Genomic DNA, 18,829 nt, shown 5'->3' on the forward strand with positions numbered 1-18,829 from the left:
CCCTGGAGGTTGTTCAGGGGCCCCAAGTCACCAGCCAGAGTGCCCAGAAAGCCAGGGGAGAGCCCAGCAGGGCAGAAACACAAACACCCGGCCCTACGGGGCTGCTGCTCCCTGCTCAGTGGCAGCCTGAGCTGTGCATTGCATGTTCCTCCTTTAACAGGGGGCAGCAGATGGGGGAACATGGGAACTGGGCACCCGAAATCAGAACTGTCCCTAATTTGCACTGTGACTCTCTAGGCCTCTGCTTCCACACCAGGAGTGATGACTCCAGCTCTTCTTGTGAAGATCGAATGCTGTGTGGGTTCTCTAGGGCCCCTTCTTCCACTTTTCTGCCTGACCACTTCCTCTCAATCCTTTAGATCTCAGCTGAGACCTCACCTCTTCCAGCAAGTCCTCCCTGCAGTCCCCTTCATCCCAAGTCGAGACTTGCTAGCCTTCCCTAGCCTACCAAGGCCCTCCTCCCTCCTATCACAATGGATCTAACAATTGGCTTTGCTAACAATTAGCTTCTCCACCTTTACCATGAGCTCTTGGCGGGCACAGGCATATCTCCTTTACTGGCACTCCCCACGCTGGGATGGGGCCTGGGGAGATGATGCCGTTTAGTTATTTAGCTAAATGAATGAATGTATCACGTGAGTTTGAGGCTCTGTAGATTGTCCAGACATGAGAGTCTGACAGAGAACCCCAAACACCAGTGGAAGTCAGCAGAGGATGGGGAGCTAGAAGGGAGGATGTGACAGGGTTGTCCCTGCATCTCTCTCGGGGCTGGAGCCTCCTGGGACCCTGATAAAAGAGGTTTGTTTGGGGACTACTTCAGGGATAAAGAGGTGGCCAAGAATCCACCCCACAAACAAGGCTGAAGCTGCTGGAAGAGGCAAGGCCAAGGAAGAACACAGTCTCCAGATCTCTGGACCCTGGCATGAGGGACAGAGGGGTTCAGGGGGACCCAGGGCCAGAGCTAGGATAGGCTGTGGAAATCCTCAGAGAGGCCGACCTGGACTCTGTGGGCACAGTGGTCTTTCAGAAGCAAAGGTAGAACGAGCTGCTTAGGGAAGAGTGAGTTCCCATCAGTGGAGACACACAGCAAGGGTGACATTCAAAGACCTGATGAAGGAGAGCTGGATCAGATGACCCTTTAGAGCCCTTCCAGCCTGAGAGTCAAGGTCAGCAGAGGAACCGCTGGCTATCCCCAGAGCCTAGAGCTATCTCCTGGGGAGAGCTGTACTGACTTCCCTGGGTCCTGACCACTGGGAGGCAAGCACTTCCCAAACTGTTCCTTTTTTCATGGGACAACTCACATTTGCTAAACAGCAGTGGGGAGATGATGGTAGAAAGGAATAAGCTCTTGGCCAGAGAGGAGGTGTCATTCCAGCCCCACTTCTGCCAGAAGCTTTGGGAAAGTCTCTCTGCTCTGGGCCTCAGTATCCCCACGTGTCCCTATCATGAAGCTGCCTTGTGTGAGCAAGAGCCCTCTAAAGTGAGAAACTGTCGTTTCTTCCCTGGTCCTCAAACGCTGAGAAGGAAGAAGGTAAGTTAAACCAAAGAGAAAGGGCTTCCATTCCTCCAAGACAGAGGCCAGGCCAGCGGCCGCTCTGCAAAAGCAGGTTAGGCCTTTCCTCCCTAAGCGCTTGGCTTATACTGGCCAGCGCCCCCCAGGGGCCCAAGGGAGGATGAGGGTGAGCGAGAGGGAGGCTTCTGGAGTGCAGGGCTTGGGGAGGGCAGGAAGGAGGAGGGAGGAGGCTTTGGAGAGGGAAGGAGGTGGCTGGGGAAATGGCTGGAGCTTTCAGGGTCCTGAAGGTCTCAGATGAGGGTAGAGGGTGAGTGGTCCTAGGGGATGGAGTTCTTTTGGGAAAAGGTCTGGAAGGAACAGGGTGTGAGGTCCAGCTGTGGCTTTGGGGACAGTGGAGACCCAGACGCGACGCTGTAGGCAGGCTTCAGCCGTCTCCTGCCTGGACTGACGACTTCAGACCAACCTGTTGCTGTGCTGTCCACCTGCGCCCCTCCAGAGGGCCTTCTCACCAGGCTTGGGGGCAGCGCTGACCCTTCAGGACCCTCAGGTGGCCCTAGCCCTTCCCTGTCAGTCTCCAAGGCGGCCTGCCGGACGCCCTCACCTCCACCAGCGGGTAGGCGATTTCGTTGTAGATCTGCTCGGTGAAGTGTTCCACGTAGTAGGCGCCGTCAAAGGTGAACTGCTTGGGGGGCTCGTCGGCGGCGCCCGGGTTTTGGATGAAGCACTGGCCTCTCGCAGAGTCCACTGTCACCACTGTCTGGCAGTGCAGCTCCCGCTCCCGGTGGTTCATGGGGCGGCAGCGTACCACCACCTTCACCGACTCGGAGGCCATGGTGCCGCGGCCGGGACCCCGGGCACCCCGGCAGCCGACCACCCGGCCGGTAACCTCTGGCCTCCAGGGCCAAGGGACGCAGCCAGGGCCAGCTGAGGGGGCGGGGCCTCGCGGCGGGGGCGGGGCCGCGGCAGGGGCTGGGATTCCTCTGGGGGGCGCCCCGAAGAGAGGAAGAGGGCCACGGGGGAGTCGCAGGACCCGAGCGGGAGCCGCCGCCGCCGCCGCCTCCCGCGCCCGGGCTTGCCGGTTCCTGAGACCCGGCCCGGGCGGGGAAGTCGGGGATCCGCGCTGCAAGCGCTGCCGCAGGACCCGAGCCCCGAAGCCTCCGCAGCCACCGGCCCGCACGCACGTCGCCGCGGCGTTCGCGGTTGCTGGGCAACGCCCGTGGCGTCACAGGAGGCAGCTGCCGCGAACGGCGCGCGTTCTCCGTCGGGCCTGAGGTCCGCCAGCCCTCACTCGGGGCTGCCCGCGGGAAGCACCCGCACAGGTTTTGCTGCGTGCAGGGAGCTTTCTCATCCTTTATCTTCGCCAGTCCTCACAGGCCAGGTTCAGAGGGGTTAAGCAACTTGCTCCCCGTTGCTCAGATAAGATGGGAGCCCAGTTTTGACTCTACCTTGGGGCGAGAGAGATTAAAAAAGGGGAGGCTTCCTGCGGGGGTTAGAGAACTACTGAGAAAAGTGAGAAAGACTTTGCTGTCCTTTATCCGCACCCCTTTACTGACTCAGGAGAAGGCTTCCCAGGACCCACAGCCTTGGGCAGGGCAAAGCTTCTCCTGATAGCACTCTTGTGTCTGCTAAAACTCGAGATTTTTTTTTTTTTTTTTGTGGTTTTTGGCCGGGGCTAGGTTTGAACCCGCCACCTCCGCATATGGGACCGGCGCCCTACTCCTTGAGCCACAGGCGCCACCTAAAAAAACTCAAGATTTTAAACAAACAAAACTTTAGGAGTCTTTTGGCTGGAGCCTGGCACAGTGGTGCACGCTTATAGTCCCAGCAACATGGTTGGCTGAGGTGGAAGGATCACTTGAACCCAGAAGTTCTAGTCCACCCAGGGCAACATAGCAAGATTCCATGTCTTAAAAAAAAAAAAAAAAAGGCTTTCAACTGGAGAGATCATCTGGCTTATCCCCCTAGCACAAGCCCCCAAGCCGGAAGAGGGGTTCTGTCACACCTCTAGCTTCCTCCTTGCATAAGAACACAGTATCAGCTATGTGCCAGGTCCTGCAACGGATGCTGGGGAGACAGCCCTCCTGAAGCCCATAGTCTAGCAGCAGAGACAGACATTGGAAACAAAAATCCTACCAACGAAATCCCATAAATAAGGTTACAAACTGAAGAATCAGTTCCATGGCACATCTAAAAGGAGAACTTCACTTAGCCTAGGGGTGTGGGGGCAAGCATCCTGAGGCTGATCAGAGCTGCAATATGATGGTGGAAGAGTTAACAAGGTGAAGGGAGGGGAGGAGGAGTACAATGAAAGCTGTGTGGGCTGTGCAAAGGTCCTGTGGCATGTTGGAGAAGCAGGACTCAAGTTTATTTTTTCCTATAGGAAATATTCACTGACATTTATAGCAGAAGACGAAACATGATTTGAGTAAATCTACCCAGCCAATCCTTCAGGACATGTTGAGCCCTTGAGGTCAGGATCTCTGGTTCACCTGCCATGTGATTACAGCTGAAGGTATGTTTGGCAAAATAGAACAAAGCAGGCAAACTGCATAAAGACCTTGCCTTTCAAAGGAAAGAAAATTCTGTGCCAATCTGAAGAAATGAATTTTATTTGTTTTACATCCACACAGTAAGGAGAGATGGGCTATGGAGGTGGTGCGTTGAGACAAAGAAAAAACTGTGGTCTCTGCTTAAGATATTAAGGAGGCCACAAACACGGGCCAAAACCTCACCCTGTTTGTAACACATGATCAATAAATGCTGTCTAAAGGAATGTTAAAGTACTTGGGAAGGCTGGTCTCTTCAGTGTGGACATTCCCTGGTACCTCCACACAGATAATTCATATAAAACCCTTCCCTCACAGAAGTGAGCCTTGGCCTCAGTCTAGGCCAATTACCACATCTTCTTACATGCACACATCTGGCACTGTAATCCCAGCCACGGGATATCACTAAACCCTTCTCTTTCCCAAGGGAATGATGTTGGTATCTCCCACTAGGGACCAGGGCTTTGCCCAAGAAAAGGACAGATTCTGGGGAGAGGTCTGTGCAGTGGAGCCCCAGCTTCACTCTCATTCAATATCTGACCAGTGTTGGGTTTCTCATGAAAGGAGCCCTGAAGGAAAGCCTTCTTCTGTCTCTGTCCCCTGCAACAGGATTATCTTAGTGACTTGTGAGAAAGTGAGAAGGTCTTGAGTCAATATCCTGTCCCAGCTAGAAGATGGCAGCTGGGAACACCAGGCCTAAGCCTCAGGGAGGCTTCTCACCCTGCAGGTTAGCCTCCGTTCTTTCTGCTCTGTAAGGACTGCCCTCTTCCTTCTAGGAGTCAGAAATCTCTCCCCTTCAAGGCACTGAACTGCTTCTCCCTCTCTCAGATGGGGAAGAAGGCAGCCCTCTGCCTCAGCAAGTTCTTCCAAAATGAACTTGTTCTGTAACTCTATTTTGTAGATTCCTATTTGTCTTGTCAAGATTTCTTACAAAGAGGAACACCTTTGTCAGTCACCGACCTGACAAGAGACTAGAGACTAGAATAATTTCCACGGATCTCCCCTGGCCCCCTGAGGCCAAGCCCCTCCAGCAAGGCCCACGTCAGTTCTACCTTTGGATGGTTCTGCTCTGGCCCTATCGCCACTGGGGCTGGCCTGGTGAGATGAGGTGACCCCTGAAAGCAGTGGTCAAGACCATGTTTAGGCAGCTTCCCAAGGCAACCACCAAATGGCCTGCAGTTGTGAGAGATTTGGGCAGGGCCTAGTCACCCCACTAAGTCTGGGCTCCCTGCACATGGATAAAGGAAATGAGGTGGGGAGTGTCTTGGTGACTCTTACAGGGTGCAGGGAAGGGGTGAGCCTGGGGCATCCCTCTGAGAAAGTAGGAATCACAGCGCTATGATCTTGAGTACAGACAACCAGTCTTTCTGAGCAACACACTGAGACTCTGCCTTGTCTGCTGATCCACATCCCTTTTTGCACACAGGTATCCACCTGTGCATGGGCTTTGGGTGGCACAACTCTTCGTCCCTCCTACCCGTTCTGTACCTTCCTAACCCCCCATTGCCTAGAGCTCAAGGTGAGACTCCTTCACCTTCAGATGCATGGGAGAAACAGGGTGTTCTCTGTCTGCCAGGATGTGGCTCAGCCCAGCCTCCATGCCCACTCGCTCCACAGAGTCACCCCTGCTCTCTCACAGAGAGGGTGGCTCACCCCCAGGTCTATGGCACTCACTCCTGCCTCCCCCAGCCCTTCTCTCTCACTTGTCAGGTTTCCTCTGTCAGGAGCTCCCTGGAGACTCCCAGCCAGGACACAAGGCCTGGCCTCCTCAGGAGAGGGCTGCACCTTCATCACAACAAGCTCCCACCCTAGGAGTAAAGTGGTCCAGAAATGACAAGCATCTAAAGTCACCCAGCAAGTAATTGGAAGCCTGCTCCTCCTGGAATCTCAGGGGGCCACGTGCTCTGTGAGAAGCTACTGGTGATCCCCAAGCTCAGGGCTCCCCTCCCACAGGCAGTGAAGCGATGGAAGACTGATCCCAGGGGCAGGGCGACTGAATGGCACTGGTGACCAGTAGGGTGTGAGAAGGGCAGAGGCTGCTGAGGGCCAGGGCAGGTCAGGGCCTATGGGAGTGGGCCCTGGCCTCCTAGCCCAGGCCCTGAAGTTCTGCCTCAGACTTGGCATGGCCGAGGGGCCGGAGAGTTCGGGGTGGCCTGCCATCAGGCCCACAGTCCTGCTCCTCATAGGTGGGGTTCAGGCGGCCCATATCCAGAGGGCAGAAGAGGCTGCGTTCAGTCACAGCGTGGTTCTCCACCAGGGCCTCCAGGCTGGGGAACTCTGCTGGCAGGTGCTAGGTGAGGAAAGGGCTTCAGCTCCAGCCCCCTTCTCTATAGCTCATACCAGGCACCAGCCACCCCCTCCCACAGGAGTTTGCCATTTTAGAGCGGGACATAGAGCTTAGAGCAGTCACATGTGCTGTCATAACACTTGTCTCCATTTCCTTTCCTTCCCTTCCCAGCCTGGGCAGGACTGAGACATTCAGCTTGGAAGTATGGGTACACGCGAAAAAAGCCCTGCCACCTCCTCCCAGTCTCTGGAAACCCCAGGGCAGGACAAAATTCCAGAACAAAGACTCAGAGGGGGAAAAAACAAAACAAAACAAGACTCAGGCTGTGTGAGCTTAGACAAGCCCCTGGCCTCTCTGAGTCAGTTTCCTCCGCTGCTAAAATGGGCAAGAGTGTGGGAGAACAGGACTTAAATGCCAGGATTCCCATAGGGATGTGAGACTTGACTCTGGCCCAAGACTCTATTAGCTGTATCTTCTGAAATGCCCCTTTGATGGGGGTCCTTTAGGAACCAGGCGCCTCCCTCATTTTCTGAGTCTTTAGGTTAGGGCGGAGCCAGCAGAAGCGGGGCTGAGTGGGCTAGCAGGGCCAATTAGGGCAGTGGAGGAGGAAGAATGGCTAGGGGCGGGTCAGGGGGAACCAATGGGAGGGCGGGATGGGGGCAACTTACAGCAGTGAGAAAAGGGCGGGGCATGAAGGGCACCGGGTGGAGCCAGCGATAGGGGCGGGGCCAGGGCCAGTTCTGTCGCACACTCACCTCCATGCAGTAGCGGCCCAGGTGATTCCGGAAGACCTGGTGGGGTACCACGCCACACTGTGTGCGTACCGAAAGGCACCACTGGCCACTGGCGCCCTCCGGCCACAGCAGGAAGGCCCCGAGCACGTCTCTCCGCAGCAGGGTGAGAGCACAGGGCCTGGGAGCACAAGGCGGGTGGCTGAAGGCAGCACCTCAGAGCTCAGCCTTAGGTTCCTCCCTGAGCAATGGGCATAACGGGCACCCAGGCACCCGGAGGATTAAATGCCCTTAAAAGCACAGTGCTCACCAGGTGCGGTGGCTCACACCTGTAATCCCAACCCTTTGGCCCCGCAGGGTGTAATCACTTGATCCCAGGAGTTGGAGGCTGCTGTGAGCTCCAAGGTGCCACTGCACTTAAGCATGGGAGACAGAGCAAGATTCTGTCTCTAAACAAAAAAAGCCCCTCACGTCTGTAATCCTAGCACTCTGGGAGGCCGAGGTGCGAGGATCCCTGAGCTCAGGAGTTTGAGACCAGCCTGAGCAAGAGCAAGACCCTGTCTCTATTAAAATAGAAGAAAAAAAATTAGGCATTGTGGTGAGCACCTATAGTCTCAGCTACTTGGGAGGCTGAGGCAGGAGGGTCACTTGAACCCAAGAACTTGAGGTTGCTGTGAGCTATGATGCCGCTGCCCTCTAGCCCAGGTGACAAAGCAAGACTCTGTCTCAAAAATCAAGCAAGAAACAAACCCACAGAGTCCCCCCTAATTGTTCACAACTTCAAGGCCCTACCAGGAGACAGGTTTAAAGAGCTGTAGGACTTGCAGGGAGATACCACCCTACTACAGGCCAGGGGCTGAGAGCTCTGCCTGAATTATCTCATTTGATCCTCTCATAACCTTGCCACAAAGGTCCTTTGATTCCCCACTTTACATCTGAGAAAACTGAGGGCTGGGGAGGTGGAGTCCTGGGATTGAGACGCAGAGCTTGGGAGTGCTCTGCCCCTCAGGGCCCTGGGGAAGCCCACAGCCCATTTCTCTGCCTACCCCAAGGGGCTGGCATCAGGCCAGTCTCTTCTACCTGGAGACGCCAGCAAAGGCCCAGACGTTTTCTGTCAGGCTGCCATCACTCTCCACCAGGCACGAGGGGCCACCAGGACCCCGGGGCCATGCCTCCCATGAAGCAGGAACTATGGAGATCACCCAGGGGTTAGAGGGAGAGAGGCCAAACTCTTCCATGCCCAGCCTTCCCTATGGTCACAGGCCCCAGCAGCCCCAAGTTTGTCTCCTTACCAGCCTCCAGCCCTGCCCGACAGGCACTCACACCCATGGGCCTCCCACTCACCAGTTACAGCCCACACACAACTGTATCTGCAGCCACCTGTGCAAACCCTTGGGTACACAGACCCAGATGCGCGCACACACACACAAACACACACAGACATCCATGGCAGAGGCACAGCCACAGCCTCACAGGAATGTACACTCAGCCCACCCTCTACGACCCTCTCAGAAGCACACAGGCATGTGCCCCAGTGCACATGCAGCAGACGTGCTCCTACAACTCACAGGCCTCCCGCGCCGACAGCTGCAGCTGAGTCTCGTAGGTACAGCCTCGGTAGGCCCCTGAGCGGATCACCTTGCTTCGAATGGCCTTCTTGCGCACCAGTGTGGGTGAGCAGTAGGGATTCCCCAGGCGGGCATGGCGGGTGCCCCCACGGCCTTCTGACTCTAGTAGCTCCTTCTAAGGCACCAAGAGGAATCCACAGTCAGGCAGACTCAGGCCCAGCCATGTCAGTCCAGGTGATGCCCCCTGAAACCCATCCTCCCAATGTGACCCCCAAGGCCACATCCTTGTCCACTGCCCACTCCCTGGCTGGGGTGCTGCATACCCCACTGCCCAATGGCCCCTCTGCTGGCAGCCGCCTTAAGGAGACCAGTGCATGGACATTTTGTGAGAGCTGATCACGGTTGAAGGGCTCCCGCACCAGGCCACAGGGGCCTCCAGGACTGGACAGTGGCTTCTGGGGCACATCCCCTGAAGGCCTAGGGCAGGCCTCAGGCTGTGCCCTCTCCTCAGGGTGCTGCAAGAGGTAAGCAAGCTGGAAGGAGCGGCAGAGTAGCAGGTGCAGGATGTGGACCTGGGAGGAGAGGTGGGCTCAGCTGGAGGAGCTCTTCCAGGGAGCCCCACAGGCACCAGCCCCGCCAACCCATCACCATGGACACATGCAACCCCTTGGCTTCAAATGCTCTTCCCCACTCTTCCTGGGAAAACTACTTATCCCTCAAAAGTAGCCTCCCCTGCCAGCTTCCTTATTGAGCACCTACCTTCTGCCAGGCATCCTGCTTGGAGCAGAGAATCTAACCACGGGCTACCACCCTGGGTTTCCCACTCCCACCCTGTGCATAGTCAGTCCGTGCCTCTTAGAGGAATGGCTGAGAGCCCAGGCCCTGCAGTTGGAACCTGGGCTCCAATCCTGGCTCTGTCACTTAGGAGCTGCTGTGTGACCTGGGGCAGAGCATGGCACTTTCTGAGCCTTATTTTCTTCATCCACACCTCCCTGTGAGGAGTTAGTGAAGCACAGAAAACTCCCACACAGGCCTAGCACATTCTACCTGCCACACACACCATCTACACCCAAACATGTTACATCCTTGGGCTTCAGAAGATTCAGAGCCATGTCTTAGCCACCTGTCACCCCAGTGTCCAGCGCAGGGCTTGACATGCAGGGTGACAACAAACGCTTACTGGATGGAACCAAAGCTAGCCTCTGTTTGCCAGACGTTTGGCTGCCACAGCTCTGCCATTCATGACGGTCAAACTGGTTTTGACTTCTCAATCTACCTGCCCACCCCCTCGCCCCCACCAAACAACACAAGGCCAAGCACTGGCATATCTCAAGACCTGGACCCAGGCTCTGCTCTCACAGACCCCAGGTGTCTATAATTGGGACAGACTGATGATGGAGTTCGGTTCATAGACTGGACCCTAGAGAGAGTGAATCCCGAGGAGTCAAGGTGGGGTTCACAGGCGTGTAGGCTGAGCCTTGAAGGGTAAGTCAGAATCTGCCAAGATGAGAAGGGCAGGGGCATTGCAGAGGCCCTAGTTTCTAAGTGCAGGGCCAGGTTCCCCCCTCTGGTAACCAGGGAACTCTGAGGCCATTGACTTGCTTTGTAGAGTGCACAGAACTGCAGAAAGAGCCAGTGTGGCCAGGGGCACATGCCTGGTGGGGGGCTCAGGCTGCTTCGGCTCAACCCTCAAAGGCCTGTCTCCTCAGAACTTGTCCTGATGTCCAGCACACCCCCACCCAGCCTCAGTTGTGGTCACCCTGCCCTGGGCCCTAGACACCTCTCCAGGCTGGCTGCTCACAAACAGGTGGCAGAAGAGCTTGCTGGGTGGGCTCCGCGGGTTTCGGGCAATGAAGGCAAACTGGCAGTCGGCAGGGCACCAGGTGGAGTAGAGCATGCGCCTCAGGGCATGTGCCATCAGGAGCACCTGCGGGCAGCAGCGGCCCTCAGACCAGCACCTGGCCTGCAGCGCCTGGCCCACACCTGCTCTTCAGCCTGCACACCCAGCTGAGGGCCACCCTGCTCCTAGGGGAGGAATGCCTCCATTCCTCCTGGCCTGCCCAGTCCCCAACGCTCATACTGCACATGACCCCGGGCTCAGGATCATACCCCCAAGCTAGGGGATGGAGAGCAGAGTGGGCACATTCTGTTGGGGTCCCTAGCAAGGCAGTGGCAGGCACCAGGATTACATGCCAGGTCTTGAGTCAGGTGATTGGGCTTTGAATATAGGCTCTACCACTTATTCTCCATGTATCTTGGGCAGTACAGTCCTCTGACCTTTTGTTGTGACATGTGCCAAGTGGGGACAATACCCATGTCTCTCTGATGAGGCTACTGATGGGAGTCAGTGGGACCTCAACCAAGTGGCACAAACCTGACCCCAAGGCCCTGCAATATCCAGTTTTTTTTTGTAGAGACAGAGTCTCACTGTACGGCCCTCGGGTAGAGTGCCGTGGCATCACACGGCTCACAGCAACCTCTAACTCTTGGGCTTACACGATTCTCTTGCCTCAGCCTCCCGAGCAGCTGGGACTACAGGCGCCCGCCACAATGCCCGTCTATTTTTTTTTTGTTGTTGTTGTTGCAGTTTGGCCAGGACTGGGTTTGAACCCACCACCCTCAGCATATGGGGCCGGCGCCCTCCTCACTGAGCCACAGGCACCGCCGGCAATATCCAGCTTTAAGATACTGTGTGCACTGCAGTCTTAGGTGAGTGACACCCACAGTGGAGGAGTGCAGGCTGGCACCCAGTTAGCACACACCCACAGCTGGTCTGCATAAGAGAAGCATGGATGAGGGGCAGGGTGGCCAGGCAGGGGCTCTCAACCTGCCTCCAGTCCAAGTCTGGCCCCTGCTATTGCTGTTGAGAGGCGGTCCATCTGAGGCTGGGCAGGAGACCTTCCAAAACCTCACATGGCTGGAAGTTTTTGATGCTCAGGCCAGGAGCTGATTTTGGAGGGCCCGAGAGTAAGAAACTGTTGCCTGCTCTGGGACAAGGGTCCTTGGAGAGAGAAAGTTCAAAGGTCCAGAGCAGACTGGTATGCCTGGGTGCCCAAAGGGAAGCTCAGGGTGGGACTGGGGTGATGAGCAGGGCCTAAGGGAGAAGCCACTTGGCCCTGCTCAGTCCTCACCTGCACCCACATGGGCTCCTACCTCACCCTCCCCGCTGTAGATCTTGATTCCCTGAAGGCTGAATTTCAGGATGACGGCCCGGCGACGTTGACAATCCTAGGGGGAAGAGAGTTGGTGGGGGCAGGTGTTACCACCCAAGCTTTGTTCTGGCCTTCCCAGCCTCAGTACCATCCACTAAGGCAGCAGTTCTCAACTGTTATGTCCCACAGGAACTATATTAAAGGGTCACAGCATAGGAAGGTCACTGCACTAAGGTCACTGCACTAAGGGCTGGTAGGGATGAGAGACTCAGGCTCAGGAACTAAGCCCTGGACAGTGAAGCCTTCAGGAGCCAGGGAAGTGGGATGGCTCCTGGCAGAACATTCCCCAGCCAGGGCCATGGAGGGCCATGTGATGATGATCTCCTGAGTTTCCCATCTGTGCTTCCAACTGTGGGGCACAGGTCATGGACAGCCCAGAGGAAGGGAGTCCCTGGCATGAGGGACAGTGCTCTAGGAGCCAGAGTTTGCATCCTGACCCGGCTCACCCCTCAGAGGGCCTTTGGTCCTGCCCCTCCCTAGCCCCACCTCTATAACTGGGGCAAGGGGTAAATCAGGTCTGGTGGGGTCATTCCAAGGCTTGGGTCTCTCCCAGGGAAGTGCCCTCCAAGCCCCCGGCCCACTCACCTTCAGTGCCCACAGCTGCTGCTGCACCAGCCACACGCTCTCTTGTGTGTCCAGGTCATCCACAGGGAAAGAGCCCACATACTGCTCGGCAGGGAGTGGGAGGAAGGACAGGGAGTCAGGACCCCAGACACACTCTGCTGGGCTTTCCCAGCAGAAGTGCCCTCCCTCCTGCACATACACAGTCCCACACATGGGCCAGGGAAGAAAGACCTGGAAATAGGTCTTTGTCCCTCAGCTCCTCCCCACCCCCAGGGCCTGCCACTCAAAGACCACTCCACCCACCTGGGCAAACTTGGTGATGCACCTGGGCCGAAGAGGGGCTGGCCCACAATCAGAGGCCCTGCGGCCTCCTGCCCCAGCCTTCTGCATGGCCCCCAGGGTCCCCAGCTTACAGGTCTGCCACTGGGAAGGCTGCAAAGGGCAGAAGGGCTGGTTTTCAGGCAGGCAGGCCACAGCACCCCCCAGAGGCCAATGGTTCATTTGTTCATCGGCTTATTCATTTACTTCACAGATCCTTCCTGAGCACCTGCTATGTGCCCAGACATGTCCTGGACACTGGGGACACAGGTCTCCCCTAAAACGATGACATCTCTGCTTGCCCTCCTGGAGCTGGCGTTCTTGTTGAGGAGAAAGACATTAAACTGAATAATGAGATAGATAATATGTTAGATGGTGATAAAGGGAAGACAATATGAAACGTTAGGTTGGGGGTTGATTAAAGCTGGAACGCTCTGGTCCTTGCAGATCATGGAGGTGAAGTTTGAGTCAAGATCTGAAGAGTGGCCCGTGGCTCATGCTTGTAATCCCAGTACTTTCTAGGACAGTGGTTCTCAACCTTCCTAATACTGCAACCCTTTAACACAGTTCCTGTGGGTCGCGACCCACAGGTTGAGAACTGCTGTTCTAGGAGGAGGGGGGAGGGTCAGAGGATAATTTAAGGCAGGAGTTTGAGATCAAGCTGAGCCACATAGCAAGACCCTCCCCCCCCCCACAAATTATTAAAAACAAAAACTAGGTGGGTGTGGTGGTGCCTGTAGTCCCAGCTACTTGGGAGGTTGAAGCAGGAGGATGGCCTGAGGCCAGGCATTTGAGGCTGCAGTGAGCTATGATCATGCCACTGCACTCCAGCCTGGGTTACAGAGTAAGAACTTGTCTCTCAAAAAAAAAAAAAAGAAAGAAAGAAAAAAATCTTAAGGGCAGAGGTTCATGCCCTTATTCACTCAGCAAATATTGAAGACCATAGTACTGAATCCCTGCCCTGAGGGATGGAAGTCAGTCAGGAGACAGATTTGTAACCAGATTGTACAAAGTACCCAAGGGAAGGGAGGGTGGCCTGGGAAGGCACCACCAAAGAGGAGGGTAGTGACAGCAGTGACAACAGAGTCTGCAAAGGTACAGAGGGAGGGAAGCAGCTGTAGGGGCCCCCAGGGAGACCTCGCCAGAACATCAAGCCAGATCCAGTTTGGGACCAGACTTAAATGCCAGACTAGGGAATTTAGGCTCTGCCCTGTGGGCAGTGGGGAGCCATGACAGGTGGCTAAAAGCTGATGGCCAGAACTGATGGAGCGGGTGGGGGGTGGGGGGCTGCTGCAGAGGCCCCTGGCTCGTTTAGCCCAGACAGACTCCAGTTCTTCTACAAAGACCCCAGCTCCTTGCAGATCATGAAAACCAGAACTCAACCACGCAGTGCACAGTGCTAAGTCGGGATGTGGAAAAGGTGGACAACTGCCCTTGGGAGGTGGCTGAGAAGCATTGCCCACGTCCCCCCAGCCTAGCTGGGTTCTGGTCTTCCTGGAACCCTTCTCCCAGATCCACTAGTGGAGGAGTGGGATGAGGGGAGGTCTTTCAAGTTTGTCCTTATTTCCCATGAGAATCTAGGACCATAGCTGGTGCTCAATACATGATGAATAAATGCATCAATGGTCGAGGACCACAAGAAGAATGACTGATGGCCTCTCCTGAGGTCTCCAAGGACTCAGCTTACTCAGCCTTTCTGGGGCCAATTAGAAACTTGCCTCATCCCCCACCTGGCAGGCCCTCTCACCAGCCTACTTAGAATCGCTGACATGGAAAAAAAAAAAAAAAAAAAAGAATCGCTGACATGGGATCACAGTCCTCGGTCCAAATCCTGTGTGACTCTGAGCAAGCTGCTCGAACTCTCTGAGCCACTGCTGAGTCTGCAAACCCAGGGTAATGTGAGCAGCTGGGACTGAGCAGAGGAGCCTGTCTAGCTGGAGTATGAGGGACCCCAAAGCCCGGAGGTCAGCAAGGTCTGACCACCTTCACCTTCTCCCTGTCCCAGGCCACATCCCCAGGAGACCATCTAGTCTTGAAGGACAAGGTGGAGGGAAGCCAGGAGACAGCAGGTGTCAGGCAGGCGGGGGCAGGAAAGGATGAGTCCCTGGTGTGCTCCAACTGGCCGTCATTATTGGAGCCTTTGGAGAAGGAGTGAGGGGCTTAGGAACTGACACTCTCACCACCAAGAGCCCCTGTCTCTGCCTTCCCCTGACCTTCAAACCCAGGGTGGAGGGGCCAGCAGTGATCTACTTTCAATGAGCAGCTAGTAACACACAGACAAGCTAAAAAATAAAGGCTGCCCCATCCACCGTGGGCTTCCTGGCTCCTGCACCTCAAACTATCTGGCCTCCTGCTGTCCTGGGCCAGTACCTTCTACTTTTTGTTCCCAATATTTTTTTCACATTGTATCCTTTACCTATTGTACCTTGTCTGTTGAAATAAAGCAAAGTTAGATGTGCAACCAGCACTAAAACCACGTGACACCTGGCTCAAGTAAGGAGATGGGGTTCCAGGGAAGCCGCCTTTGATGGCAGGCAGTGGAGGGTGAGGAGGCAGAGACCAAAACCAAAGAGAGGATGACAGGGAGAGAGGGAAATAACTAAGCAAAGAGCCCAACAGGCACAGGCAGAGCAGAGAGGGGAGAGAAGACAAAAGTAAGACAGATAGGCTCGGAGCCTGTACTCAGTGGTTAGGGCACCTGTACATGAGAGCTGGCAGGTTCGAACCCAGCCCGGCCCTGCTAAACAACAATGACAACTACAACAAAAACATAGCCAGGCACTGTGGCCGTGCCTATAGTACCAAGCTACTTGGGAACTGAGGCAAGAGAATTGCTTAAGTCCAAGAGTTAGAGGTTGCTGTGAGCTGTGACGCCACGGCAGCAGCACTTTACCGAGGGCAGGCGACATGGTGAGACTCTGTCTTAAAAAAAAAAAAAAAAGACAGATAAAGGGGAGCTGAGAGGAGGGAGAGGATGGCACAGTTCCCATCCTCAGGCACTGACAGTGTGAGGTGCACGCGATCACACTTGCACTCACCTGCAGCAGTATCTAAGGCAGCCTTCTCCCGCCCAGATCTCTAGCATCCTGGCTGGGGGGGGGCTGGGTGGCCAGCCCCCTCCCCCTATTACCTAATCTTTCCCCCTGGTCCTTAGCCTCCCTGGAAACCTGAAGTTTCTCCCTTTTTCCTCCTCCCTCCCAAGCCTGAGGGCACAGGCATGTTAGCCCAGCTCTTCAGTGGGGTGGGGTGGGGTGGGGTGGGGTGGTTCCCTGGGGAGGGCACCAGGCTCGCTCTAACCCTAGAAACAAACCTGCTTTCCCATTCCAGGCACAAACGCCTATTCTGGACCAGACCTGGTTTTCTGAATCTCTACTTGCTCCTCTGAGCTTTTGCAGGTGTCCCCCCCACCCCTTAGAGACAGAGAACTGGATAAGCTGACCTGCCTGGTGAGGGCCCTCTGCTGCATTGCACATTAGCAGAGTGGTGTCACTAGAAGACCCACCTCCTCATCCTGCAGACCCTGGTGGATCAGGGAGGTGAAATCATTTGCCCAAGATCACACAGCATGAGTGAGAGATCTGGGAAGGAAACCCCATGCCCTTCTGCTCAGACTCGACTTCCCTCCTCCATATATGCAGCTTGTCCACTGCGAGCCTTTGGTGGGCCCCAAACAGGTGAGGAGAGGAAGCTACCAGCTGGGGAACACCTCAGGTCTCACCAGCTGCCTCCCCTGCCAGGTGGCCTGTGGGGCTCCCACTGGCCAACACACCTCCACCTGTCCTAGCCCACCGGCTCGGAGAGACGGCAGAAGAGACCCCACAGTCGGGGTCAAGAACACGGAACTGGGGGGACCAACAAGGTTGGCCGATATGACCTTGGGCAAGTGGCTTTACTTCTGGCCACCGTTCCTCTGTTGTGAAGTGGTTGGTGATGGTTACAGCAGCCACCTCCTGGGTTGTTCATTGCTCTGCTCCTCCTTTGCCTACTTCCGAGCCCCGGTTGTCTGCCAGGCACTGCTGCCAGTGGACAAAAGTCACAGCCCTCTGGGAGTACCCAAGCTGGGGTCGAGGGGCGGTAAATGATTTGCAGAAGGATACAGCAGGGTGAAGTGAATATGAGATGCGTGTGCGCGTTCAGGGGTGCGATTTGATACAGTGTGGTCGAGGACCGACTGTCGGAACAGACGACATTTGAGAGGAAAGTGCTGTTTTCAGGATCAAGCGGGGCCAGCGCCTGGGGTGCCAAGCGCTCCACCAAGCAAGAGAGGAACCCTCCGCGTCACTGTCATTCCCGGGGGGCGCCTCCAGGGCTTTCGGACAGCCCCCACCTGGGGCAGAGGGCGCCGCAGGAGGGTACGGAGGTGATGGCGGAGGTGACCGCAGAAGAGGGTGACGGCGCGGAGTGACAGGGTACACCTCACTGCCCGCACCTCAGCGCCTCTCAACCGAGCCCTCGCCCCTGCCCGGCTCCCCGGCGCTCACTCACCGCAGCCGCGGCGCCTCCAGTCGGGTCTCTGCAGCTCCGGCCCGCGACCCGGCTCAGCCCCACGAGTTTCAGCCCTCCCACCTCGGCGCCCCCGCCTCTCGGCCGGGGACCGCCCCCCGCTCCCCGTCCCACCCCGCACGGCGCCCACGTGGCCAAGGGAACCGACCCCAATCATCTGGCGCCGGTGACCCGCCTTGCTCACCAATCGGCGTCCCCGAATCCACAGCGCTCTACCGCGCCACCCAATCAGAGGCCGCGAGTGGCCCTAGCACCGCCCAGGCCAGCCCGCGCTCCTACGCTCCGCCTTAAAGGCCGAGGGGCTGTGAGGGCCCCTCAGGCACAGGGCGCCTCTTGCTGGGCAGGAGACCCTGGCTCTGCTGGGTTCCCGGAGTCTCTCTTCTGAGTCCCTCCTTCTGGAGATCCTCTGCCCCCTCCCGCTCCCCGGCTAGCTCCTCCCAATGATCCAAGCCGCCTCGCCTCCTCCGAGAAGCCCTCCAGGACCATCACTTTTCCCTGTTCTCTGCAGACTCCTTGCGACTACCTGCGTACTCGGTATCCCTCTCATCTTAGTCGAAACCAAGCGGCACTGGACCAAAGGGTCTCCATTCCCCCGCGCAAGACGGAGCCTGACTCGTAGTACGCATTCAGCGATAGTCTTTCTGACCCGGCCTCTTAGGGAAGCCGCGTGATGGAGCATACTCTTTTTCTTTCTTTTTTTAGAGACAGAGTCTCACTTTGTCGCCCTCAGTAGAGTGCCGTAGCGTCACAGCTCACAGCAATCTCCAGCTCTTGGGCTTAGGCAATTCTCTTGCCTCAGCCTCCCAAGTAGCTGGGACTACAGGCGTTCGCCACGAGGCCCGGCTATTTTTTTTTTTTTTTGTTGTTGCAGTTTGGCCGGGGCTGGGTTCGAACCCACCACCCTCGGTATATGGGGCCGGCGCCCTGCTCACTGAGCCACAGGCGCCACCCCGCATCCTTTTTTTTCACTGCTTTCCCGCTGGGCGGCTCTCATCCCAGGACTGACCAGACTGACGGAGCCTGTCCAGATCAGGGCCCAGCACAAAGTCTGGAATAAAGGCTCATCACTGCACAGGGGCTGTGACCCTGTCCTTCAGGTCACACGGAAATCCCCTTAGATGGGGAAAGGGGTGAGCGCATCTAGCCAGAGTGTCAGCTCCAGCCCTGAGCTGAGAGCACTTTTGTTCCCATTAGGCCTAGACGCCCTGTAGATGGAGAAAAATAAACAGCAAGGCTTTGGTGTGTATTAAAGCCAAAATCTGCAAAAAGAAAACACCATCAACTGCTCACGAACCGTACCACAGAAAAGCCAGGACACAAGGTCTCAGCAGGGGAGCAAAGGCTGCACCCTAGAAAGTGGGCACAGCAGAGTGTCACCTGGGTTTGAGGGCCTGGAGGCGTTCCAGAGGGGCCACACGGCCATACTAGACATTCACTTTGTTTCCTCAGAGCATCTGGAAACCCTTCCAGAGGAGGCAGTGTGGTGTAAGGGTCAGAGGTGTGGTCCTAAAAGTGAGACCTTGAGCAAACACCTTAATCCCTTTAATCTCTGCGTGATCTGTAAAGGATCTTTAGTAATGCTTCACT

The 18,829-nt window shown here is 56.3% G+C and overlaps 2 protein-coding genes and 1 long non-coding RNA gene across 12 annotated transcripts in view; 1 reads left to right on the top strand and 2 right to left on the bottom strand.

Annotated features, from left to right (window-relative positions):
• KIF17 (kinesin family member 17) overlaps window positions 1–2,551 on the bottom strand; it is a 47,554-nt gene extending 45,003 nt beyond the window's left edge. For all 8 annotated transcript variants that reach the window (XR_008376982.1, XR_008376981.1, XM_053576979.1 and 5 more), the window contains exon 1: window positions 2,115–2,551. Coding sequence is in view for 6 of the 8 variants with exons in the window: in XM_053576979.1 (XP_053432954.1) it covers window positions 2,115–2,345 (231 nt within the window). In the remaining 2 variants the exon portion in view is untranslated. The remainder of the gene's footprint in view (window positions 1–2,114) is intronic.
• Window positions 2,552–3,747: 1,196 nt separating this feature from the next.
• SH2D5 (SH2 domain containing 5) lies at window positions 3,748–17,326 on the bottom strand. Of its 3 annotated transcripts, XM_053576984.1 has the most exons (10): window positions 17,225–17,326; window positions 12,725–12,853; window positions 12,443–12,523; window positions 11,799–11,873; window positions 10,426–10,572; window positions 8,969–9,217; window positions 8,646–8,820; window positions 8,158–8,266; window positions 7,102–7,258; window positions 3,748–6,349 (listed from the first exon to the last, which is right to left on the bottom strand). In XM_053576984.1, the coding sequence occupies exons 2-10, from the start codon at window positions 12,809–12,811 to the stop codon at window positions 6,146–6,148; spliced, it is 1,284 nt and encodes a 427-aa protein (XP_053432959.1). In that variant the 5' UTR covers window positions 12,812–12,853; window positions 17,225–17,326; the 3' UTR covers window positions 3,748–6,145. The 3 variants fall into 3 exon arrangements, with proteins under 3 accessions (XP_053432959.1, XP_053432958.1, XP_053432957.1); XM_053576983.1 differs by lacking the exon at window positions 17,225–17,326 and having other exon boundaries at window positions 10,447–10,572; window positions 12,725–12,962; XM_053576982.1 differs by lacking the exon at window positions 17,225–17,326 and having other exon boundaries at window positions 12,725–12,962.
• LOC128575362 (uncharacterized) lies at window positions 7,130–13,082 on the top strand. The gene is made up of 3 exons (XR_008376985.1): window positions 7,130–7,243; window positions 11,233–11,354; window positions 12,954–13,082. It is a non-coding gene; the product is annotated as an uncharacterized LOC128575362 (long non-coding RNA).
• Window positions 17,327–18,829: the final 1,503 nt, after the last annotated feature.

This window comes from Nycticebus coucang, chromosome 22 (assembly GCF_027406575.1).
Source record: "Nycticebus coucang isolate mNycCou1 chromosome 22, mNycCou1.pri, whole genome shotgun sequence".
NCBI classification, from domain to species: Eukaryota; Metazoa; Chordata; class Mammalia; order Primates; family Lorisidae; genus Nycticebus; species Nycticebus coucang.

What these genes read in the sequence shown, in the direction of transcription:
- SH2D5 (XM_053576982.1), bottom strand. Translation starts at nt 12,922, where the DNA reads ATGAACCATTGGCCTCTGGGGGGTGCTGTGGCCTGCCTGCCTGAAAAC. An exon ending in AGGGGCCATTGGGCAGTGGG is followed by an intron (nt 8,821 to 8,968) that starts GTATGCAGCACC and finishes TTGGTGCCTTAG; the next exon opens with AAGGAGCTACTAGAGTCAGA. An exon ending in TGGGCCGCTACTGCATGGAG is followed by an intron (nt 6,350 to 7,101) that starts GTGAGTGTGCGA and finishes TTCCTCACCTAG; the next exon opens with CACCTGCCAGCAGAGTTCCC.